The sequence below is a fragment of the Myotis nattereri genome (assembly GCF_964212035.1).
Source record: "Myotis nattereri genome assembly, chromosome: 11".
NCBI classification, from domain to species: Eukaryota; Metazoa; Chordata; class Mammalia; order Chiroptera; family Vespertilionidae; genus Myotis; species Myotis nattereri.
The window spans coordinates 32,849,117-32,875,202 of NC_138086.1; the positions used below are offsets into that span (position 1 = coordinate 32,849,117).

General features: G+C 41.3%; 1 protein-coding gene across 4 annotated transcripts in view; it reads right to left on the reverse strand.

Moving 5' to 3' along the window:
* The window catches only part of TCAF1 (TRPM8 channel associated factor 1), a 46,458-nt gene continuing 20,372 nt past the window's right edge, over positions 1-26,086 (reverse strand). For 2 of the 4 annotated variants that reach the window (XM_081102717.1, XM_081102718.1), the window contains exons 3-9: positions 10,511-11,505; positions 10,141-10,238; positions 9,028-9,241; positions 8,482-8,721; positions 7,125-7,462; positions 5,206-5,456; positions 1-2,167 (exon numbers count right to left, since the gene is read on the reverse strand). In XM_081102717.1, the coding sequence (XP_080958843.1) occupies positions 2,158-2,167; positions 5,206-5,456; positions 7,125-7,462; positions 8,482-8,721; positions 9,028-9,241; positions 10,141-10,238; positions 10,511-11,505 (2,146 nt within the window). In that variant the 3' untranslated portion in view covers positions 1-2,157. The remainder of the gene's footprint in view (positions 2,168-5,205; positions 5,457-7,124; positions 7,463-8,481; positions 8,722-9,027; positions 9,242-10,140; positions 10,239-10,510; positions 11,506-26,086) is intronic. The other 2 variants (XR_013996606.1, XR_013996607.1) reach the window with 1 other exon arrangement.

Consider the following 26,086-nt stretch of genomic DNA (forward strand, 5'->3'; position numbering starts at 1 on the left):
GGTTGACTAAAGAATGTATGTACTTAATACTCTCAAACATTGTAACTTCTCGGTGATACTATCCTTGGCACAAAATGAATATTCTTCCCAGAGAGCCTGGGACTGTGTACTCTCATCTGAACTGGGTCTGTGTGCTGGATAACTAACTGTCACTCTAGAGTGAGACATCCTGTTGGATAACAGTCACTCTAAATCAGGACTGGGGAACATCCAGCCCTTGGCCCAAGAAATCATTTGGTCTTGCCCTGCCAAGGCATTAGAGATGAGTTAATTAAATGTTTGACCAAATATAACAAGCTAATTTTTAGGTTTATAATTTTGTATGGCCTAAAAATGATGTTATAAATATCCAAATGGCCCTTGGCAGAAAAATGGTTCTCTACCCCAACTCCAGAGTGAGACATCCTGTTGGATAACTGTCACTCTAGAGCAGCTGTGGGCAAACTATGGCCCGCGGGCCGGATGCGGCCCGTTTGAAATGAATAAAACTATTGAAAAAAAAGACCGTACCCTTTTATGTAATGATGTTTACTTTGAATTTATATTAGTTCACACAAACACTCCATCCATGCTTTTGTTCCGGCCCTCCAGTCCAGTTTAAGAACCCATTGTGGCCCTCCGAGTCAAAAAGTTTGCCCACCCCTGCTCTAGAGTGATACATCTTGCCTGGGTGAGGTCCATTGTTTCCTAGATTCTGTTTCTTCCTCTTTCTTGGTTCTCATCCTCATTTTGCTGGAGAACTTCCTCAAGATATTTCTTCAGTAAGGGTGCAGTGAAGGTAGACTTGCTGAAAACTTGCATGTCAGAAAATATATTTTGACTTGACTCAGCAGCTTGGCTTGCTATGGAATTCTGGGTACATAATTTTTCATAAGGTGTGTGAAGACATTGTTCCATTGGCTTCTAGTTTTTAGTGTTGCTGACGAAAAATCTGCTGCCCAGTCTGTTTCTCATTCCTGTTTGGCTAAGCTAATTATGATGACCCAATTTTATTTTCCCTCTGGGCAGTTTTAATGTCTTCCCTCTATCCTTAATATTCCAAAATTTCACATAATTGTGTCTCAATGTAGGTTTTATTGGAGCCCCCTGAATCTGGAGACTTAGTTCTTTCTGTTCTTCAATTATTATTTTTCTTTGCCTATATTTTCTGTTTTCTTTTTAAAAAACACTAATGGTTAGATATTGTCTAGATCTTTCCTTTCTTTATAGTTTCTGCTGTTTATTTTTGATCTATATCTAGGGAGATTCCATCAACTTTATTTCAAGCTTGGGTATTTTTTGACAATATTTCACTTGTAAAGGGCTCTCCTTATTCTCAGTTTTTCCTTTCTCTGTAGCATCCTGTTTTCATCTTACAAATATACCTCAGATCTTTCTGAAGATATAACTAGATTTTAAAGTTACTTTTTCCATTTTGACTTTGTTTCCTCCAGAATTGGGTGCAGTTTTCCAATCTCCTAATTCTAGTTGGTAATTTTTTCTTACATACGTCTCCCTTGGCCCTCCCTCCCACTCCCCCGCCTCTCCCCCCCGCACCCCCCAATGCTCAATGTCTGGTAATTCCTAGCTGACCAGTTGTATTTAAGCATTAATATAACTGTTGACTTTTATAGGAGTTGATATGGGTTTCCTCTGTCATTGTATGGTTTGGTCTGTTTTTCCAGTAAGCTTCTTCTATGACTAGAAACGCTTGGTTACTTGAGTATGGGGCGTTTCAACTGTCAGTAAAGAATTAGCTGATAGGCTAAGGGATCACTTATTTACATAAAAAGAAATTTCATTCTGAAGCACCAACTCCTACCTCTCTCAGGTAATTTATTCAATTTCTTTATATAAACAACAACAACAACAACAATAATAGCAACAACAGAGTTCTCACTGGTACCAATAGTTGACTGCCTGAATTCTATGCACAAGGGATAGGGTAGAATGCGATGGGGTTCAATTTTACAACTGGTATAATTCTTTAGTAGATAGACCTTTTAGGTGCCCAAGCCTCTCTGTGGTTATGTTTATTCAGATCAGCTTATATTCTCTCTGAAAGGTACCTTCACTCTTTCATTCTTTTTTCATACTTCATCCACTTTCTGTCCAGAAATGTGTTGAGGTCTTCTTCATTCATAACCAAATGCCTTCCAGTTTTCTTTTACTTCAATTTCAATGGGGCCTGTAGAGGGAGGAGAGATAAATTTGTATGTTCAGTTCATCATCTTAAATTCAAAGTAGCCCTGGAAGCTTTTAAGTAAGGAGGTGGTATGGATAGTTTTACATTTTTAAGACATCCATCCCCAGGGCTGTACTGATAAAAATGGATTAAAGAGGGCAAGAATAGATATAAGTATTATTCTAAATAACTCAGGATCTAATTTCCTTTCTGAGAACATGCAATATCTGGGACTTTGGGGAGTCAGGCACTTCATCAAAATAACCCATTATTCAAAATCCAATAAGCTAGTAGATGCTTTCATGGTGCCCTAGAGGGAAGGACTGAAACCTGAATAACCTGAAACCTAAAAAGAGTTGGATGACACTAAAGGGATCATCCTAGCTCTGTCTATTGGGAAACACTTCAGGGGCCTACCTCAGATTCTTCCTTTGAACTGGAATTTGGGATAAACAAAGGTATTTTTTGTTCTGATAAAATTAGATGAGGAGCGAGTACAAGCAGCCAAAGTGCTGGCAAGTAGAGACATAAAGATATCTCTATTTGCTGGTTGGTTTCTTAATTTACTCATTTATTTTGTTATTCAAAGCACTGTAGTTACTAACACCCACTGTAATCAGAATGCCCAGGTTCAAATCCCAGCTCTATCACTTGTTGGCAGTGTAGCCTTAGGCACTTCAATTGCCCTCCATAAAATTCAGTTTGCTCATTCCTAAAAAAGGAGCAGTAAATTTCCATCTTATAAGATCACTGTGAGGATTTAATGAAACTATATATATAAAGGAACCAGTCCAATAACTGGCATGTACTTGACATCCCACTAATCGATAGCAATTATTATTATTTTTTTTGTAATCCTCACCTGAGGATATTTCTTCCATTGACTTTTTTTAGAGAGAGAGTGGAGGGGAAGGAGACACAGACAGGGAGAGAAAGGGAGAGAGGGAGGGAGGGAGAGAGAGAGAGAGAGAGAGAGAGAGAGAGAGAGAGAGAGAGAGAAACATTGATATGAGAAGACACATCGATTGATTGTCTCCTGTGTGTGTCCCAACTGGGGCCAGGAATCGAGCCTGCAACTGAAGTACGTGCCCTTGACCAGGAATTGAATATTTGACCCATTGGTCTGCAGACCAATGCTCTAACCACTGAACAAACTGGCCAGGGGTTGATAGCAATTATTTTAAAGGTTGAATGGCCCTAACTGGTTTGGCTCAGTGGATAGGGTGTCAGCCTGTGGACTGAAGGGTCCCTGATTCAATTCCAGTCAAGGGCACAAGCCTGAGTTGCAGCTCAATCTCCAGCAGGGGGCGTGCAGGAGGCAGCCGATCAATGATTCTCTCTCATCATTGATGTTTTTCTCTCTCTCTCCCTCCCCCTTCCCCTCTGAAATCAATAAAAATACATTTTAAAAAATCCAAAGAGAAACATCTAGGTCAAATCTTATTATTTATGCACCCACCCAGTTTTCAGTAAAGCAAACAAAATGGTGTATTACAATAACTAAATAAAAAGAAGTGAGCTAAAAGAAAACTGGTTGGATGTATACAACATTAATCCTACATCCTTGACTCTAGTTGAAGCTACAAAGAAATGGGAGTTTCTGAATATGATTAGAAGAACATTTAAGAAAATCTTTTAATCAAGTGAAATTCAAGTTGGTTATATCTAGTTCTTTTATTCCAAAGTAAATATTTCTATATTGTGTGAACTTTATCTGCCCAACTAGTAAGTAACTCTTGACAATGATAGAAATCTGTGTCACTATGGAAATATAAACACCAACACTGAGCCAGTTGCCCATTGTTTGCTAAAGACAAGCATCCTACTGGAATTTTCCTGAGTTTTCAAGTGACAGAGATGGAATTCTACCTGAACAATGGAACTGAGAGCCCAAAACCCTAAGTAGCTTGTAAAACCCTGTGAATTTAGAGCCCTTCCTTTAGATCATAAAGCAACTACCAGACTCCTTTTAGAGGTTGGTATAGGAAGTGTAGGAGGGCATAGGATTAATTACACTGCTTTTGTAAAAGCCATCTAAAAGTGAAGTCTAGTTCTCCAATGATAGTGAGTTAATTTGATAATAATAATGGCAGTTGACATTTTCTTTGTACCTACTAACGGCCAGCTAACTGTTCTAATCACTTTCAGAGGCACTAAAATTTAATCCTCACAATAATCCTATGAAATCAATCCCATTTTAGAGATGAGGAAGTTGGGTGACAGAGACATTAAGGAACTTGCCCAGAGTCATATAACTAACAGGTGAAAGAACCAGGATCTGGAGGCAGGGGAGTCAACTATGAGAGTTGATGATCTTAACCTCTAGGCTATGGGAAGTAGTCAGCTCACTACTCTGTGAAACAGCATAAAATAAAGCAATCCCTTGGACAGTATGCACTGTATTCACAAACCTCTTCAGAATTACTGAGTCTCTATGACAACCCGTGGAGTAGGAATTTTTATCCTCATCGTATACACAAAGAAATAAGAATACCAAAATAAAACAACTTTCCTAAGAGCTAACCCTAGCTATGGGTTCTATTTCACCAGAATACTTTTCAAGCTCTTTGAAAACTACCCAATACACAAAATATATGAGTCCTCAGGGAGCTATGGAAATCATGATAAATTTGTATTTCAGTTGGGTTCTATGGTCAGGGTTTTTGGAATAACTCATTAAAAATAAAATCCAGTGAGTCCTCAGGATGTCAGGATGAGAACTACTCTCTATGGGCTATGGGCCATGATGGTGAACCAAGGGCTAGCATAGAAAGCTCTCAGAACTGGCCCAATTAGGGTTAGGAGTGAATCTGATAGCAGAGAGCTGAGGAACAAGACTCATAAACAGAAGGCCTTGCCCCTGAGAAATTCTGATTCCACTTTCTTACTGTGTTTTTAACCCACTTTCGAGAGACAGAACTAGGGCAGTGAGCCCAGAGGACAAGGCTAGAGCCCTAAGAGACAGAGGCTGAGGAGTGAATTCTTGTCTCTGTCTACCTCCCCACACCTCTCTATCTGCCACCTTGCTAGGCACTCCTTACATCTGTGTGAGGAGGTACAATTTCATAATATTTTCCTTCCATTCAGGCAGATAGGCCAGGCTGGTAGCCACTTCCTTCTGGATTGGCCAGGCCCAGGCCTCAAAGAAGGGAGCCAGATTCTTCTGCACTTGGTGGGAGAACATCTTCACCCACAGATTCATCTTGTCAACATTGTCGGTGGGCAAGTTGGTCTGGTTACGATACTCAGTGAAGAGACGGATGAAGGGTTCCCAACCAAAGGCTTCCTGGAGCTGAAAAGAGAAGGATGAGGCAGGATGAGACAGGCAGTCTACAACAAGAAGACCTAAAAAACACTCTGATAAATGAATTTACTGCATTGAACCCCTTCAACACTAATTGCATGGCTATGACGGACCATCTTTCCTGCTTTATCTGCTGGCCTCATGCCCTCTTTCATATTTGAATCTTAAGAAGGGCCTCTCGCTCAGCTGGTGTGGCTCAGTGGTTGAGTGTCGACCCAAGCACCAGAAGGTGGTCAGTTCGATGCCTGATCAGGGCACATGCCCTGGTTGCGGGCTTGATCCCCAGTAGGAGGCATACAGGAAGCAAATAATACATTTCTCTCTCTCTCTCTCTCTTCCTCTCTCTGAAATCAATTTTTAAAAAAGGGGTCTCTCAGCTAGCATAGTGCTCAGCACAAAGCAGACACTCAATAAATGATTGCGTGTTGTGCTTGTGGGGCTGAGGCAGTTAAATCTATCATTATTCATATATCTCACTAGATTATGTAATATCTCACTAGGATATTACACAAATGGGCTGGCATGAAAAAAAAACCTTATATCTTCCATAGTTGCAAAGTTAAACCCAATATTTAGGGAACTCCTATCCTGTCATAATCCTCATTAATCATAGGTCTTTGTTAATTTACAAGGCAACTAAAATGGCCTTGGGCGGGGGGGAGGGGAGGAGTGAGTATGGTAGAAGCAGAATACTATATATATTCTAGGTAGCTAGAGTTAAGAGTATCATTTCAGAAAGGCATCCATCCTGAGACCATTGGAAACAGCCCATGTTAGGCTGGGTTATAGAGCATGAAAAGAGACGTTAGCAGTTCCCTAGAACAACCTCAACTTTATGTCACAGATGTGGAACTTCTGTCCCTGGGGTGAAGTGGCCCTAATGACAAGTTTAAGTAGAGTCCCCCAGGCAGTTTCACTGTCATTCTCAAGGCCACGGGAATAAACACAGAGGAACTGGAGCAGGTGGAAAAACCAGACGACATAGTGTGACTGGTCTGGGATTGAGTTCCAGAATCCAAGGTGATGAAACTCTCCACAATGAACTGGGAACTAATCCAGGGACTCAGGGGCAGAACTGGGGTGTTTGAATGATAATTCAAGGCAAAGGCAACCTCCATGTTCAGGCCAGGGAGAAATCTTAGATCGCCTATAAGGTGGAAACAGGCACAGCCAAGTCATATTGAGAAGAGGGTATACTCATCTGAGGAAAAAAAAAATATGTCCTATCCCATATTTGCTTTCTGTGTGGGGAGGCTTTTTGGTTTTAGATAGCTGTTAAATAGTCAATGGTGTCAATCTCAGTTATGTCTGGTCTAAAGCCTGTGATAGTAACTGTATTTATAGCAATACACATGCCTCTACGTGTTTTCACCTCTCTCAGTGCTTCCTATCTATTCTCATGCATTTCTTCAAGTTCATAGGGTGAGGGTGGGGATGAGGCAGTTAACTCTACTTAGGATCATGCAAAATGATATACTGAGAGGCATCATCTAATAGGACTGCCACAATTGGGCTTTGTTAGGGTCTCCTGAGGCCTAGCATGGGAGACAGGTGTAGTGGGAGGTCTTCTGGGTTACAAGAACATCACCTAACAATGATGCTCTGGTATCCCCAGAATAAAAGGTTCCCATCACCCTTCCTTTTTGCCTAGTATACCTGTAAATATGTTTCCAGGGCTGTCCACGCATTCCAGTTTTTCAGATTGGGACCCTTGCTCAGGTAGATTCTGACTCTTTTCTCCCGAACTGGGGGCCACAGGGCAATATTGGCACGGCCTCGAGGAATGCCCAAGACCGTTTCGTGAACATAAACACACCACAGGTTGCAGGTGGCCTCAGTGGTGTGTGGTGGGAATTCCCACTCCTGCCGCTGCTGGTTGCGGCCGAGCTCATGGACAGGGCCCCATAGCCCCTTGGTTCTGATGAGTTTCTCATTGATGAGCTCCTGCACTGACTCCAGGTGGCACATGATGGGGTACCCCGCATGCATCCAGCCTGAAAATAGAGGAGGGAGGTGGAGGGTTAGAGTGCTCCCCACATATCTTACAAAGTTCTTCTCTGTTTTGTATCTCCCAAAATACTTAGTAACCCCAATGACTTCCAGAACCCCGTACTGCTCAGAAGGTCAATCCAAATCCAGAGCTTTCCTCCTTATCTTCTCACTCTGTAATGATCCCTCATCCTCACTCTGAACTGAGAGTATGTGCTTATGGGAGGTGATGCAGGTCCCAAATCACTGTTCATGTTACTACTCAAGATTTCTATGTTTATGAGAGTGCCCTGTCCATGGGAACCTATGTCATTATACTCTTTTCTCAAAATTAAGAATTCATTGAGGGTGTTCCCTTCTTGTCATTTAGATGTGGGGTTGCCCACATTAATATTACTTTATAGTGATCGTAAGCCAAAAAAACCTAGATTCTAGAGCAGCCATGGGCAAACTATGGCCCGTTTGAAATGAATAAAACTAAAAAAAAAAAAAAAGACCGTACCCTTTTATGTAATGATGTTTACTTTGAATTTATATTAGTTCACACAAACACTCCATCCATGCTTTTGTTCCGGCCCTCCGGTCCAGTTTAAGAACCCATTGTGGCCCTCGAGTCAAAAAGTTTGCCCACCCCTGGCCTAGAGCAATGTCCATGCTTATTTAATTTCTATAGACCCCCCTATAGAAATAAAATTTCTATAGGCCCAAATTTTTTAGGCCTCCTGGCTCACTGGTAAAACACCATCAAAATATCACTTTAAACGTCTTCCTCAATGTCTATTGAGGGTACACACAATATATTAATTATCCATTCCATAATTGTTGGACATTTAGGTAGTTTCCAAATTTTGTGAAAGTCACTGAGTCTATTTTTTTTTAAATACACCTTTTTCCTTTTCATTTAAATAACGAGGATTACATCTTATTTGTCTTGCTAGAAAAGCATGTTTTCCCTGCTGGCTGCCCAATGCATGGCCTTTGGGAGGAAGAAGTCCCACAGGGCTGCTTGGAACAGGGCACCCACCTACTGAAATCTGCACATCGGCAACAATCCTCTGAGGCAGACGCAAGGGGAAGGGCTCAGCCCCCAGCCGTGCCACAGCCTGCATCACCTCATCCCAGAGGCGAAGCACCGGCTCAGGATTATCCAGCGTGCGAAGGTTGGCGGTTGGCACTGTCAGGATGATGTTGTCCGTAGCCAGCTCTCCCCAGGGACCTGGATTCTCCTGGAGACACCTCTTCCACTCCTCCAGGGATGTCTCCCCTGAGAAGAGAGGCCATGGGGTTGAAATGCCCTTTTCCGAATCCCTTAGGTTAAAACACCTAACCTGAACCCCAGGAGGAGAACACCAAGGCCATGAACAACCATGTCCCCATCTCCATCCTTCTTCTATGGCATCCCCACGGATGTGGGTTGGTCTATCTCCTTGGCCCCAAAGATGAATCTAAGGAGGCTTACCTTCCTTCTTTCCTCCAATCTGAATCTTTCTCTTCCTGCACCAAACAGTCCCAGTGTCCTCCTCACCCCCAACTCTCCTGCCCCAGGGTTCACTCCATAGCGCACACTCACCCAATTTGTAGAATGGAGCATGCACAGCCCCTTTCACAGTGATGGGCACAGAACCCAGCTTGCTGCTCTGAGGCATGATGATGTAGAGGAGGCCGCCCCAGAGGCAGGTGATTGATTTTGTGGGCTTGTCCAAGCAGCACCGGTTGATTACCAGTGGGCCTCGGAACAGCTTGCTGGCCCTGGTCAGGTCATCTGTGTGGCAGCCAATCTGTATCTGGAGCAGAGATACCCCCCCCACAGAGTCACCTGAAATGCATGCGGTGGAAGAGGATAATGCCCATGAGGTGGGGACAGGAAGGGCACCAGGTATATGACCCCATGTCTATGAACTGTGTGTGCTAAACCTATGGAATTGCATCATTCTTTAGGTGGTATGGACTGAATGGTGTGAAAATATCCTCCCAGGGGAGTCAAACAGCTCTACTAAGGTGATGTTAAGATGCTGATGTGAGGGCACTAGGTGTTCCATGATGGGGACTCTGGTGTTGGCATGGGATGGAAGGGATCCAGCCTTTTGCTGACTCCAGAGGAGGCCCAGTGGCATCTAGTGTGACAGGCTGATGTGGTAGAGGATTGACTCAGTTCCGATCTATAAGACTCCTGTCACAGAGACCTTCAAGGGAGACAGAGCAGCACTGCAACTTAATATGTGACTAGGGTATGTATATGTGCAAGTGACAGAGCTGAGGGGGGCAGGGATAGCAAGGAACAGTCTTTGGCATCCCAGGAAGAAGCTGGAGTCAGAAAGGACTTGTGCTACAGTGGGAGAGACATATGAGATGGGAGTGAACTAAGGTTTACTGAATACCTCTGTGTGCTAGGGCGCCTTCCACATGGCACCTTTCCTATTCCCTACTCTATGATATCAGTGAAACGCACAAAACTTCAGGGTGAGGAGGTGATTAGGTTTGAGTCCTGGCTCTGAAATATATCAGATCTATACATTTCAATCAATCACTTAACTGTTCTGCATGTTAGTTGCCTCATCCTTAAAATGGGGGTAAAAGTACATGCCCATATTGCCAGTAGAGTTTTTATGAGGATCAAGATGCCAACTGTGAAAGCAAGAACATTTGGGCTCCATGTTTCCTGGGGAGGTGGGTGTGGCCTTACCTTCAGGTCAGCAGAGGCAGCAGCTTCAGGCAGGGAGACCTCTATAATTTGCCTTCCAGGTATGTACAGCCCAGTGCTCATCCAGCAATACCGGGTGCCTGTCAAAAGCATGGAAGGACTTTACTCCCCCTCCATAATTCCATCTCCATCCAGCATCTCCACAGGCCCTTCATGAGTTCTGTACATCTTTCCCGTCCACGCTGCCCTGACTCAACTCTTGCAAACATTACCTAATGCCCCAATCCCTATCTCCTTAAAAGTACATGGCAAAGGGTGGAGGTGGCCTTCTGGAAGTGATCAGGTCCCTGAAGTGAGCTAAGTCATTATGTATCATTCCCCCAACCCTGAGCTCCCACCCCTACTTCCATACCTGGATTGTTGCAGTTGACCTGAACGGTGATAGGAGATTCAGAGGGGCGCAGATAGGAGCTGCTGTACATGTCTTCAATTTCTGGGACTAACAGAGAGAGGTCACTCCCAGAGTGGGCCAGACCTGTGGCCAGGGAGAGCATAGCACCCCTGCAGCAGTCATTGATGACTGGGTTCTCTCGGGTCGCCACTGGGAGCCGGTATCGACTCAGCAGCTTCCTGAGGAGCCGATGCACAGACATATAGGCAGGGATCTCTTCTGCAGGGATCTGCAGGAAAGCTGCGCCATCCGGCCCCAGCTTTGCCAACCACCCCTTTTCCACATTCCCTCTCTTCCTGCCCATTATAACCTGGAACTCAGCCAGAGTGGAGCGGAAGTGATAGGTCCTTATCCCCGCTTTTGGAGTACGAAAGGGCCCTGGATTGAGGCTTTGGCTTGTGATACTGATGCCTAGGGGGTTGAGCAGGAGGTTCCCTGGGAACCGAGCCAGAGGCGACACTCCAGGGTTCTTGAAGGCCCACCACCAGGCTTGGGCTGCAACAAACAGGCCCCCGCCCTCAGCTACAAATTCCTGCAGCTCCTGGACTCCCACATCACTCGTGGGCTCAAAACAATAGACACTCGCATCACTGGTCAGATTGGGCTCAATGCTGGTGTCTATGCCCCCCACTGCAAGCAGACCACTCATTGTCCTTAGTTCCGTCTGCACCACGATCTTGCCTCGGCGGCCTGCATCCAGCCAACGCACAGCATTGAGCAGAAAGGGGCCCAGTTTACCCACGGTGAATAGTACCTTGTGGCCCATCACTACCACCCGGCCCCGGCCATAGCGGGCAGCCGCTATAACACAACCGTGGTAGGAATCTAACCCCAGGGGAAAGGCTAAAGCTCCATGCACTAGCAGCTGGGATGGGAAACAATCCGAGTTGGTGATGTCCAGCTCAGAAATGCCGTGCAGAAGCTCCTCTCGGTCCTCGGAAAGATCGTCTTCACAACTGCAAAAAAGACACATGTTCTCTTAAAGGAGAGGCTCTACAGATAGCTCTAGAACAGCACCTGGCATATAGCAAGAGTCAGCTTTACTAATATTATCATCCTTAGCTCTTCCAGAGAGTGGGAGAACCTAGTGAACAGATCTGACCTCACTGGGTATGGAGACTCCTTTGAGGAAAGACAGGGACTCAGCAATAATTCTGCTCTGCTTAATCTGTGTATAAATTCTCCAAAGGAAATCTCGAAGAAAGCCTTGCTGTGTTTACCCAACACTATATGTGAAATATTCTGGATTTAAGGGTTAAAAGTGCCCTTTAAGCATTACATAAAGAACTGGCCTGGCTGGTGTGGCTCAGTGGTTGTGTCAACCTATGAACTAGGAGGTCAGGGTTCTATTCCTGGTCAGGGCACATGTCCGTGTTTCAGGTTCCATCCCCAGTGGGTGATGTGCAGGAGGCAGCCGATCAATAATTCTCTCTCATTATTGATGTTTCTATCTCTCTTTCCCTTTCCCTTTCCCTTCCTTTCTGAAGTCAATAAAAATATATTAAACAACAACAACAAAAGAACTGAATGGCAAATCATCTTTTCATCCTTATAAGGAGTCTTGTTTATAAATTTCATGCTATTAGTTTCCTGGAAAAAACCTCAATAAACATTTGAGTTCATGGTGCTGTTAGAATCACTATTATCTCAAAACTAGAGGCCCAGTGCATGAAATTCATGCATGGTTAGGGTCCCTAGGCCTGGCTGGCGATCAGTGCCAATTGGGGCCTTCCTTCCCTGGCTGCTAACTGGGGCCTTCCTTCATTCCACGCCACTCCCTGGTGATCAGCACGTGCCATAGTGAGGGATTGAACTCCTGGTCTCCCAGTCAAACTCCTGAGGGGACACTTTGCATATTAGCCTTTTATATATATATAGATGTGGGCCAGGGGAGCTGACTGGACTCAATTCTAGTGAGACCCTCCTGTTACCTGAACCCAAGAGGACTGACTGTTACTCCAGCTCTTCACCCATTCATTGCCAGCCCACAGGACTGCTGCATATCCGTGCTATATGTTTTTTCAGAGCACCATCTGTTCCTGCCCAAAATGGAGATGGAGCCTGTGGGATTATTAGGGAATATGGGGGCAGAGTAACCTCTATAAGCTGAGATCCCAGTGGTATAGATCCCTATACCATTTGTGATAGGTAAGGCTATGGCAACTGTATGGTCAGAAGGATGCTGCAAGGAAACACTGAAAAACAATGAATTTTAGCTTCTGCATTTAAGTCTAGATCAATTTTTAATTATTTATTATGTATGGAGTGGGATACATTTCGAGATTTATTTTATCCCCCATAAGGGTTTCAGAACCATCTGTTGAAAAGATTTTTAGCACCTTGCCAAAAAATAATTGAGCATAAAACTGTGGGTCTATTTTTTAACTGTCTAGTCCAGTGGTTCTCAACTTCCTAATGCTGCAACCCTTTAATACAGTTCCTCATGTTGTGGTGACCCCCAACCATAAAATTATTTTCGTTGCTACTTCATAACTGTAATTTTGCTACTGTTATGAATCGTAATGTAAATATCTGATATGCAGGATGTATTTTCATTGTTACAAATTGAACATAATTAAAGCATAGTGATTAATCACAAAAACAATATGTAATTATATATGTGTTTTCCGATGGTCTTAGGTGACCCCTGTGAAAGGGTCATTCGACCCCCAAAGGGGTCGCGACCCACAGGTTGAGAACCGCTGATCTAGTCTGTTTCATTCATCTGTATTTCTATCCTTATGCCAAAACCACCATAGTTTGAAATATTGAGTGTTCTGATACATTAACATGGTGTATTTTTCCATTTCTTTAGGTTTTATTAAATTTGTCTCAATATGTTTTGTAGTTTTCAACATACAGGTCCAGTAACATATTTTGTTAAATTTATCCATTAGCGTTTCATGATTTTGGGTCCTGTTTTAATTGATACTGTATTTTTAATTTCAATAACTTTTTTTGGCTGCTAGTATATAAAATATAATTAATTTTTGAATGTTGAACTTGTATTCTGCAACTTTGCTTAATTATTATAGTAGCTTTTTTTGTAGATTGAACATTTTTTTTACATAGATGATCATGCTTTCTGCAAATAAACATGGGTTTACTTCTTAATTTTTAATCTCTATGCCTTCTTCTACTTGCCTTATTGCATTGGCTAGGCCCTTTTGTACAATGTTGACTAAAGCCAGTGGGAGCAGATATTCTTCCTTGCCTTGTTCTCAATTTTAGGGTATTTTACCATTCAGTACATTCTTAGGTTTGGTTTTTCAGAGATGACTCCTGCCACATTAGGGTCCCTTTTTATTTTGAGTTTGCTGACATTTTATCATGATTGGGTATTAAAGTTTGTCAAGTGCTTTGTGTGTGTGTGTGTGCATGTCTTTAATTATATGGTTTTCTTATTTGTTTTGTTAATATGGTGAATTGATTTGATGTTTGAATGTAAAAGCAGCCACACATTCCTAAGATGAGCCCTACTTCATCATGTTGTATTATCCTTTCTCTATATCACTATATTCTATTTACAATATTTTTTAAAAGAATTTTTGCATCTTGTTCATGAGGGATATTGTTCTGTAGTGTACTTTTCTTGGGTTTGGTCCCAGAGAAATGCTGGTTTAATAAATCAAGTTCCAAAAATGTTCCTTCTCTCTTGTTTTCTAGAAGAGTTCATGTAGGATTAATATTACTTGTTCTTTGAATGTTTGATACAATTCATCAGTGACACTATCTGGGTCTGGAGGCTTTTTAAAATTGGGTTTTTTGTTTTTTTTTTTTGTTTTTTTTTTTGCATTGTCGTTGATTTTAAGTAAAGCTTTTATTTTAAAACAATAAATATAAAAGTTGACAATATAGTAAGTAGAGTTCCTATTTTCCCCTCACCTAGTTTCCCTAATGTTAACATGTTATATAATCACTAGAGTCCCGCTGCACGAAATTTGTGCAAGGGGCTCAGCCCCCTCTGCTGTGGCGGCTCCCTGGGCCCCCTGCCAAGGCAGCTGCCTCTGCCTCAGCCCCCACCACCGTGGCTTTGTCTGGAAGGTCGTCCGGAAGGATGTCCAGTCTAATTAGCATATTACGCTTTTATTATTATAGATAGTACATTTATCAAAACTAGGAAGTTAACATTGGCAAAATACTGTTACCTAAAGTCTAGACTTTATACAAATTTTACCAGTTTTGCCACTAATGTTTTCTAGTATCCAATCCAGCCTACCACATTGCATTTAGTATTGAAACATTTTTAATTACAGTTCAACTCAATTAACATCTATTTTCTGTTTCTTCTTTTGTCAATTTTAGTAGTTTTTGTCTATTAGGAAATTTTCCATTTCATCCAAGTTGTCAAATTTATTGGCATAAAGTTGTTATAATATTTCCTTATTATCCTTTTAATGTCTGTATTAATGTCCTTTATTCCATCCCTAGAATTTATAATTTGTGTTATCTCTGTTATTGGCATAAACATATACTTAGAAATTTATCATACTTTTTTTTTCTACCAACCAGCTTTTCATTTTATTGTTTCCTCTATTGTTTTTCTATTTCCTATTTCATTTATTTTTGCTCTTATTTTGATTATCTTCTTAATCTTTCCATATATTTTGGGTTTAATTTGATTTTCCTTTTTATTTTTTTAGCTTTTTGGTGTGGAAACTTAGGCCACTGAGTTTAATTTTTCACTTTTCTAATAAAAGCATTTAAATTTCTCTCTAAGCACTGCTTTAACTGCATTCCGTAAATTCTGGCATGCTGTATTTTCATTTTTATTCAGTTCAAAATATTCTATAATATCCTTTGTAATTTCTTCTTTGACTTACAGAGTAATTTGTGTTTTTTAACTTATAAATATTTAGGTATTACATATATGTTTATGCTATTGATTTCTAATTTAATACCATTGTGATCAGGACATACTATTCATGATTTAAATCCTTTTAATCTTGTTGAGATATTTTTATGGCATATCATATGGTCTTGCTTCCTGAATATTTCACATGCACTTAAAAAGGATATACATTCTGCTGTTGTAACCTTGTTCACAGTTTACATATTCAAAAATTAAAACTGAATCAACAAATATGGGGGAAAACTCACGTTAAACAAAAATAGGACCAAATGAAAAAAACAATTCAAATAATTTTTGAACAGAATATTTTCTGTGCTCTGTGTAGAATATTCTGAGGACAACAACAACAACTAACTCCAAAAATCCCTGAACTTAGTGAGTTTGCTGCTGGTAATAATAGGGGAATAGTAAGTTATTTTGTATGCAGTACAGGACTGAGCAAATGAGTACATAATGAAGTTGCTGGAAACCAGTATTCTCACTATGATAGAGGAAGATAACAAACATGGAGTGGGTGGAGGAGAAGAATAATTCTGTGGTTTTGGATTAAAATTGGGGGTATCAGTATAGATTCAGGATTAAAACCTATATATTTCTTGGCTCTGTTTTTTTAGGGGTCCGGAAATGATGACAGCACAATGGCAATGAGCACACCTAGATGAGCTTGGTTTCTAAATACTATTCACCACTAAAAGGATCAGGATTCCTTGAAGCAACAGCTGAATCTAGGTTTTGGACAGGAAGAGGACCAGGTAAACGTGCAACATCTTGTGTCAATAATTAAGTATTAAAAACTGATGGGGTGTGTCAGAGGACTCAGGACTCATCTTTTTTTTTAAAATATATATTATTGATTTTTTACAGAGAGGAAGGAAGAGGGATAGAGAGTTAGAAACATCGATGAGAGAGAAACATCGATCAACTGCCTCCTGCACAGTCCCTACTGGGGATGTACCCGCAACCAAGGTACATGCCCTTGACTGGAATCAATCCTGGGACCCTTGAGTGCGCAGGCTGATGCTCTATCCACTGAGCCAAACTGGTTAGGGCAGGACTCATCTTAATAGGGCTTTTACTTGCCAAATTTGCAACAATTGGACCTTCAAAGAACACCAACTATAAATAAATTATAACACATTTGCTTTCTTTAAATAAAAGTGGGGGGGGGGAGGGTTCCATCAGTACAGAGCCATACCAAGGCAAACAGAATTTAAAAACAACCACAGAACCAACAGCACAATGTTGTGAGGGTCGGGAGGGAAAGTTCCTCTGGAAAGAAGCATGCAATCAATTCTGGGAAAAACCTACAAGTAAACCTATACTCAGCTGGAGTAAGTCCTAGAGCATCATGTTGCTATGGGTTTCCGGAAGAGAGGCATCTACTAGTATATTAGAATAGGTGAGGGGGAGGCAGTGTCTGGAGGAGGTGATACTTCATATGAATCATTAAGGAACACAGGAGCTCCCCAAGTGGTAGAAGCAAACACTTTTATAAATATCGACTAAGGCGCAGATCATGAATGGTTGATAAAACCACAGGGTAAAAGATTGTTGAACAGGATATTAATAGTCTAAATTGCCATTATTTAAATTATTTAAATAGGGGAAAGACACGAAAGGCACTACTACAACGGGAAAATCTAGCAAACTCTAGTTTAACTAAATGGCCAATTTAAACATCGCCAATAACAAATTGACCACAAGTCTTCTTAGTTTGATATATTGTGATAAACACAATGTCACCTGTATAGTATTCTTGCCAAAAATATTGAACCGAGTGTACTCGTGAGAAAGCAACTAGACAAATCCAAACCAAGGGGTAATTCCATGCAATAACCAGGCTGAATGCCTCAAAAATGCTCATGTCCTGAAAGATAAGAAAAGCTGGGAACTATCTTGGTTGGATCCTTAATTTAAAAAAAAAAAGACATTGTTAGGACAATTGGAGTAATTTAAATATGGACATTAGATAAGAGTATTGTATTAATGTGACTTTTGAGTGAGACAGCTGTGTTTTGCTTATGTCGGACAATGCCTTTGTCTTTAGAAGATATATGCTGAAGTGTTTAGGTGTGAAATGTCAAGATGTCCAGAGGTTACTCTCGAGTGGTTAGGCAAAATTATCTGTCCCTGTGTGTTTATATAGAATATGTGAAAAAATCTAACCACTGGTGAATCTAGGTGATAGGTAAGGTTATCATTAGGTTATTCCTTCAACCTTCCCATAAGTGTGAAAAATCCTACATAATAAAAGAGAAACATGTAAATTGACCATCCCTTCCCTACGCCCATCAGCCAATCAGAGTGAATATGCAAATTAACCCAACAAAGATAGTGGGTTAATTTGCATACACAGGCACCAGGCAGAGAGCAGAAGCGGGAGAGCTGGCAGCTTGGGGGGACGTGGCTCCTTTGGTTGCCGCCTTGGGGGGATGTGGTTCCCTCGGTCGCCGGGCGGAGAGCAGAGCAGGAGAGCCAGAGGCTTGGGAGGCCGTGGCTCCCTCGGTTGCTCCCGGCACGGGGAGCACCAGAAATTCTGGGAATAGTAGTTCTGATGGGAGCCCCAGGACTGGAAGCGGAAGCCCAGAGTGCGGGGAGCACCAAGAAGGCTGGGAATCGTAGTTCTGGTGGCAGACGGATCTCCTAGACTAGTGATCAACAAACCGCGGTTCGCGAGCCACATGTGGCTTTTTGGCCCCTGAGTGTGGCTCTTCCACAAAATACCACGTGTGGATGCGCACATACAGTGTGATTGAAACTTAGTGGCCCATGCGCAGAAGTCGGTTTTCGGAAAGGAGATAGACAAAACAAGTATACAAGATGAGTGTGGATGGGAGAGTTGGAAGGGGTCGACCTCAGCGAACGTTCCTCAATCAGATTGAGGACGTTTTTAGCAAAGGCCAGCGTAGGAGTACCCTAATTAAGTTAATAACAGTGTACCAACCTATATAGTTTAAGTTTAAAAAATTTGGCTCTCAAAAGAAATTTCAATCATTGTACTGTTGATATTTGGCTCTGTTGACTAATGAGTTTGCCGACCACTGTCCTACACAACTAGAGCAAACTGAGCCTGAAGCAAGTTACTGTTGCAGTGGGGGATGGAGGGAAAGCAAAGATGAGAGACATAAGTAAAATCAAAGTATCTAGGAAAAATTAAAGGGAAGATATCCTAAAACTTCCAGGAAATCTCCACCAATGAAACAAAAATAATGCCTCTATTATTCTGTGAGCAACAAACCAAACTGGGTTGGGGGTCTCAGACAATTTGTTCATATGATTGCAAAGACAGACAGAAACTCTCGGATTGGAGAGGGCTCCCCTGAGTGCTCCCAGATTGGAGAGGGTGCAGGTAGGGCTGAGGAACGCCCCCCCTCTCGCCCCCATGCACGAATCTTCATGCACTGGGCCCCTAGTTTTAAATAAAGAGCTGGGGGAAAAATTAAAGATGACTTGGAAAGAACAGAAAAACTGTAATTTCCCAATAGCGAAAAGAGAAAAAGAAATTCAACCAATAGAGAAAAAATTAAAAACAAAAAAGTATAACAGAAAGCACTGAGCAAGATGATAGCAACTAGAACAAACATCAATTTTCTCAATTATATAAATGAATTTTCCCCTTGTAAGTGACAAAGGCTCTGATTGTGTTACACAATCAAGCTGATACTAAAAAGTAAATATTTTTTTAAAAGGATCAACAACAAAAAAGATAGGCATAGTAAATATAATGTTAAACAAAATAGAGTTCAATGTGAAAAATATTAGTTGCAAGAAAGAAGAATATTTTATACTGACAAAAATGTGCAAACCATAACAAAATTCATGTTCCTAGAACCCAAAATATAGCTTTGAAATATATAAAGGCCAAATTCAGTTCCAAAATCACAGTGGGGGTGTGAAGTAATTGTTATAGAACTCACTTAGATCAAATACAAACAATCCTATTAGTATATGTGCTGTCAAAGAAAGCACAAAAATATGAATAACCCAAATGATCCAAGGGATAAGTACAGAGATATATACAAAATACACTGAGATATTTACAGAATGCTTTCAGAAAACATTTTGTTAGGTCAGAAAAATGCTATTTAAAAATGTGTTAACAATATTGTGGTTATTTAAAAATTAGTCTTGCCCTGGCCTGTGTGCACAGTGGTTACAGTGTTAGCCTGTGCACCAAAGGGTCGTGGGTTCGATTCCAGGTCAGGGGAATGTACCTGGGTTGCAGGTTCAATCCCTGGCCCCAATCAGGGTGTGTGCAAGAGACAACCAATCGATGTGTCTCTCTCACATCAATGTTTCTCTCTCTCTTTCCCTCCTCCATCCTTCCTTTTCACTCTCTCTAAAACTAAATAAATAAATAAATCTATGAAACATCTGTAATATTTTCCATAATAAAGATACATTTTTTAAAATATATTTTATTGATTTTTTACAGAGAGGAAGGGAGAGAGAGAGAGAGTCAGAAACATCGATGAGAGAGAAACATCGATCAGCCGCCTCCTGTACATCCCCCACTGGGGATGTGCCCACAACCCAGGTACATGCCCTTGACCGGAATCGAACCTGGGACCTTTCAGTCCGCAGGCCGACGCTCTATCCACTGAGCCAAACCGGTTTCGGCAATAAAGATACATTAAAAAAAAAGAAAAGAGGCAATGAAAGCTCTCATCCACTGCAGAGCTTGCCGGGTACACTGAAAAATAAAAAGGATTATTACAGATGGCCAAACCTTGACTTGAAGCTTTTTACTTTAAGTGTGAAGAAATAGAACACATCCTAGGCAAGTAGACAATAGATCCAAGACCTTGTATTTGATGAAATTTATTTTGAACATAAGTTTCATTTATAGCTTTATCTATGGTTCTATGTGACTATCAATAAATCCATCTTAATTTATTTTATTAATAAAACCAAATTCAGATAACAAATCAATGGAAAAATATCCTCAGGTGAGTATTAACAAAAAGATTAGTCTTTATCTTTTAGAGATACACTATTTTATGGATAAAATGATGCAGTGATTGGGACTTTCATCAAAAAGCCTGGAAGGGAGAGAGTGAGTGGGGTATGAGTGGATACCAGTCAGCCAGGAGTTGATCATTGTGGACCCTGGGGATGAGTACATGTGTGTTCATTAGTCTATTTTCTGTTGCTATATATGTATGAAGATTTAAAAAATAAGGTGTTTCTAAAAGGAAACTTGTTGAGTGTTTAAAATGAATAGGTGTATAACAAGTCTATGGGTTTTAGTGAAAAAAAAAAAATTCATTGTATCATTGCTGATAAGGGGAAAAAATGAGAAAATAACCTTAATGTGTACTAATGCTAAATGACTTATGGAAAAATCCAACTGTGAAATGCTATACAGAAATTACAAAGTATAATGCACATATTTATACAGGCATATGGAAAAAATGTTATATATTAAGTGGGAATCAAAGTGCAAATCTCTCTTTCTCTGTTTCTCTTTCTACCCCACTAGCTCTTCCGCCCCAACCCCAGTACATACACAGCAATGTGGGAAAGAGCCAGAAAAGACACAGTCCAAGCTGTGATCATTTCTGGGAGAAAAATAGAATTAGCAAGAGGCAGAGGGATAGGTGGAGGACGAAGATCTTCCACTTTTTACTTTATATACTTCTGGATTATTTCATTATTTCCCACCAAGAAGCATATATTTTGAAACTGAAGAAAGGAGAATGTTCATAAAAAGGAAAAGAAAGCTGAATTGAGATTTAGTAATTTCTCTTATATGGTGCAATATCATCCCACTTGCATTTACTCTAAAAAAACTTCTACTTTATTTTGTGAGAAACAGTTAGTACAATTTTATTATACACTAGAGGCCCGATGCATGAAATTCATGCACTTCGGGGGAGGGGTCCCTCAGCCTGGCCTGCGCTCTCTTGCAGTCTGGGAGCCCTTGGGAGGGCTCTTGGTGAGAGGCTCCCACCACCACTGCTGCATTTGCCAGCTGTGAGCCCAGCTTCTGTCTGAGTGGCATTCCCCCTGTGGGAGCACACTGACCATGAGGGGGAAGCTCCTGTGTTGAGCATCTGCCCCTTGGTGGTCAGTGCACATCATAGCGACCAGTCATTCCACTGTATGGTCGATTTGCATATTAGCCTTTTATGCCTGAGGGATGGGGCCAAAACTAGCTCTTCAACGTCCCCTGAAGGGTCCCAGATTGAGAGAGGGCACAGTTCAGGCCGAGGGACCCCACTGGTGCATGATCAGGGCCAGAGAGGGACATGGGAGGTTGGCCAGCCAGGGAGGGACTGCGGGAGGGCTCCAGGGCATGTCCGGCCATCTTGCTCAGTCCCGATGGCTGGACCCCAGCAGCAAGCTAACCTACCGGTCAGAGTGTCTACCCCCTGGTGGTCAGTGCACGTCATAGCAAGGGGTTGAGCAGTCCTTAGCATATCTTTAGCATATCATGCTTTGGTTGGTTGAACAGAGGACTGGATGATCAGACCCTTAGCATATTAGCCTTTTAATATATAGAATGGCTAAGGATGTAGTAAGAAACACAGAGTGTGAGTTAGGAAAGTATAACCTTTATCATGCCTGGCCATGATCGTGACATAAAATCTACAATCAGCATTCTGTATCTATATATATATATATATATAAGCCTAAGTGATCCTTGACCATGCAACCGTCCGACCAGTAGCTATGACATGCAATGACCACCAGGAGGCAGACGCTCCAACTGGTAGCTATGATGCACACTGATCACCAGGGGGCAGATGCTCAATGCAGGAGCTGCAGAGCTGCGGTGACTTGGCAGCTGCAGTTCTCGGGTGACACAACTGGAACCAGAGAGGACGGGGCCCAATTTAAGGGTGTGTCACTTGAGAACCGCCCTCTCGCAATTTGGGACCCCTCGGGGGATGTTGAAGAGTCAGTTTTGGCCCGATCCCTGCAGGCCAGGTTGAGGGACCCCACCTATGCATGAATCCACGCACCGGGCCTCTAGTGTACCTAACATATAACTAACTAGCAATGACCTCCAAAGATTTGTGGATCCTTGTTATAAATAAGCTTATTAATATCTGCTCAGATATTGTTGCTTTCCAAACTACGTGGGGAGTCATATTCATGTTACCTTCAGTAATCTAGCAGTTTTCTTGTTTTACTTGAGCTCATTTTAAGTAGATACTAAATTTTAAAAATTCCGAAATCTTAATGATCTGGAATTTAAAAAGATGCTTTTGTATATAACATCTCTTCATCTTTCAAAATGAAGGTGATATATGGCATTTATTTATAATATTTGTCAATTAGGTTTAACAGGGGTTTTTACAAGCTAAAGTACTTGGAGTATTTGGACAGTTTAGAGCATGAACATTTGTACACCCATCTTTTCTCTGCATTTCTGATCGATTTTGAGTACAGAGGCATCACTGAAGACTGAAACCAGTCTCAACAGAGTAAAAGCTAAAACGGGGTCAAAAACCCTCCACTCCAGAGGTGGGGAATCTTTTTTCTGCCAAGGGCCATTTGGATATTTATAACATCATTCTTGGGCCATACAAAATTATAAACTTAAAAATAACCTGCTGTATTTGATCAAACATTTAATTAACTCACCCTAAAGCCTTGGCAGGGCCAGACCAAATGATTTTGTAGACCTTATATGGCCCTTGGGTTGGACGTTCTCCATCCCTGCTCTACTCCAACACTTCCCACTTAAAGGGAAAAAGAGAGTTGGAAGATGCCAAGGTCACACTGTGCAGTGACTATCAGTAAACCCTGGTTCTATGTTCTACTGACACATGGTATCACAGACTTATTCCTACAACATTTACTTGGTTTTTGTCATATCTTATGACTCAGGTTATTGAAGATGTTTCTGGCTCCTAATTCTGAGATTGTTGGAAATAATTTTCTTGAAAGAAGAAATAATGCCTGGGATATAGAATATACTCAATGAATTCTGGTTAAATGAATGTACAATTGAACAAACAGAGTTAGAACTCTTTAATAAAAGACTGAGATTTGGGTTAAAATGAGACAAGGACTTTTTTATTGTTTAAAGTATTACAAATAGTAGTACATATGTCTCCTTTTTTCCCCCATTGCCCTTCCCCTGGCCTCCCCTACCCCCCAGCACGTGCCCTCACCCCCCCCCCCCCCCGGCCCCAGTGTCTTGTGTCCATTGGTTATGCTTATATGCCTGCATACAAGTCCTTCAGTTGATCTCTTACCACCCCCCCCCCCCAACACTCCCCAGCCTTTCTGCTGAGACAAGGGCTTTTTTATCCAAAAGACAGAGTAGACTAAATATTTTGGTTGATTTTCCTGAAATCTTCCCAAGATTGGTTATCTAATGATATGTTTAACTGCATTAAATATTTTATCGGTGTCTAGTATCTATTTTGTTAAAAATAAAGGGGGTAAAATATGGCAATCATTCATGATGGTGCTGCCTCAGTTTGGTGGAGAAAGTAGGTAAAAATATCAATTAAAATCTCAATACCTAATACAACTGGGACAACACACATGATTTTGGCCAAAAGAGCATAATGATGGATGCTGGTAATTTTCAATGGTTGAAAGTGATATTAGTGATATTCATGACATCATATGCTTACATACCATAGCATGGAGATGGGATGTCAAAATAAGTAAAATGCTTTAGGTACTCTAAGCATGTTTCTTAATTCATTCAATTCTCACAACCACCCTGAAAGGTAGTCATATTCATCCTACTTGACATATGAGGCTTAGAGAGGTTAGCTCAGGCCCAAGGTTTTAGAGAAAGCCCCAGACAGACTTTCTGAAGTCTGTGCTTTTCCCAGGATATATGAAATATCTTCAAAGCATTTTAGAAGTAAAAGTACTAGAATCCTGAGCTCTATAATGTGGCTGCAACTAGTTTATGACAACAACCCAGTGTTTGTGCACATGAATACCTAAGAGAAAGAAGATGGGACTAGTTTTGTACATAAAGCACTAGTTCTGCACCCAGAGAAAGTGCTCAGGAAACTAACTAGACTGAGGCAGCTTTGGACGTGGAGGCTAGTGTTCTAATTGCAGATCATGATGCTTTCTAAGCAGGAAGATAGGGCAGTGACTACGAGGCTTATGTCCTGGCATCTGTGCTATTCTCACTAGGCTAAAAGTAGACCACATCGTTTTATTACTTATAGTTTTTTTTTTTTTATCATAAAAGTAGGAGCTTCTTCTGTTAAAAATTGGTTCATCTCAATAAGACCTGTGGACTCTAATTTTAGAAGGTTGAGAGAATCCCAAGTTCTTGGTTAGAATTTAACTGAGTAAGAAATGTGCAAGTAATGAGATTAAAGGTTAAAGGTTAATGTGCACTCATATGTTCAAATGAGGGTTTAAAAATAAATAACAGGACACTTTGGCAGAGTAACTAAATCCACAGGGGCTTTAATCATAACCTCACTCAGCCTGTGATGGAAATAATCTTTCTTCTTGAATTCTGAGAGAAGCATCTTGCTGTCTTGTGTTATCTAATATTTCTAAAATGCTTTGAAGATATTTTGTATAGTACCTATCACAACAGGAGTGGAGAAAGATCCAAGTGCTCAACAGTAGGCAATGATTAAATAGGGCACATATACAACTCTAAAGATTATATAGAATGAAAAATTGTTATGAGCAGAATTCAAAATAGCATGCATACCAAGATGACAACAATGTATAATTATGAATGAAAGGGGAAAATAATATGCAAAGATGAAAAGAGTTCTATTGTGTGTTTAAAATGTAATATTTTTTAAAAAATATATCTTTATTGATTTCAGAGCAGAAGGGAGAGGGAGAAAGAAATAGAAACATCAATGATGAGAGAAAATAATTAATTGGCTGCTTCCTTCACGCCCCCTACTGATGATCAATCCCTCAACCTGGGCATATGACCTTGACCGGAATCAAACCTGGGACCCTTCAGTCCGCAGGCTGACACTCTATCAACTGAGCCAAACCAGCTAGGGCAATCCAGCAACATTTACTAGTAAAAAGTAGTTTAAAAGAGTATTCCATGAAGAAGAATCATAATTCAAAAATATTGAAAATATCATATATATACACACATACAAATATATCCTACACATATACATCATACATTATATATAATGCCATACACACAAACATACATATCATATCCTATCTAATAAAAGAGAAACATGGTAATTGGCGTACGACCGCTACCCTTCCCATTGGCTAATCAGGGCAATATGCAAATTAACTGTCAGCCAAGATGGTGGCTGACAGCCAGGCAGCTTGAAACTAACATGAGGCTTGCTTGCTTCAGTGACGGAGGACTCAACGTTCCCGTCTGCCGCTGCAGGCCTCTGAGCTGCAAGCAACTATGTAACAAACATAGAAGCTAAACAAAACCCCAGAAACCTGCCGGGCTTCAGCCAGCAGATTCGCAACATTGTAAGCAAAGGCCAGAAACCTACTTTCAGCAGCGGAGGCCTAAGAGCTGGAGCCAAGCCTCAAAGCTAAAGCTGGCCCAGAATGAAAAAAAGGAGCGGTTGGGAGCTTCAGTCACCCCCAGCCTGAAAACAGCCCTCAGCTCCTCACCCAGACTGGCCAGGCACCCCAGCGGGGACCCTCACCCTTAAGGGTGTGTGACCAGCTGCAAACAGCCATCATTCCCTCACCCAGGCTGGCCAGGCACCCCAGTGGGGACCACCACCCTGAAG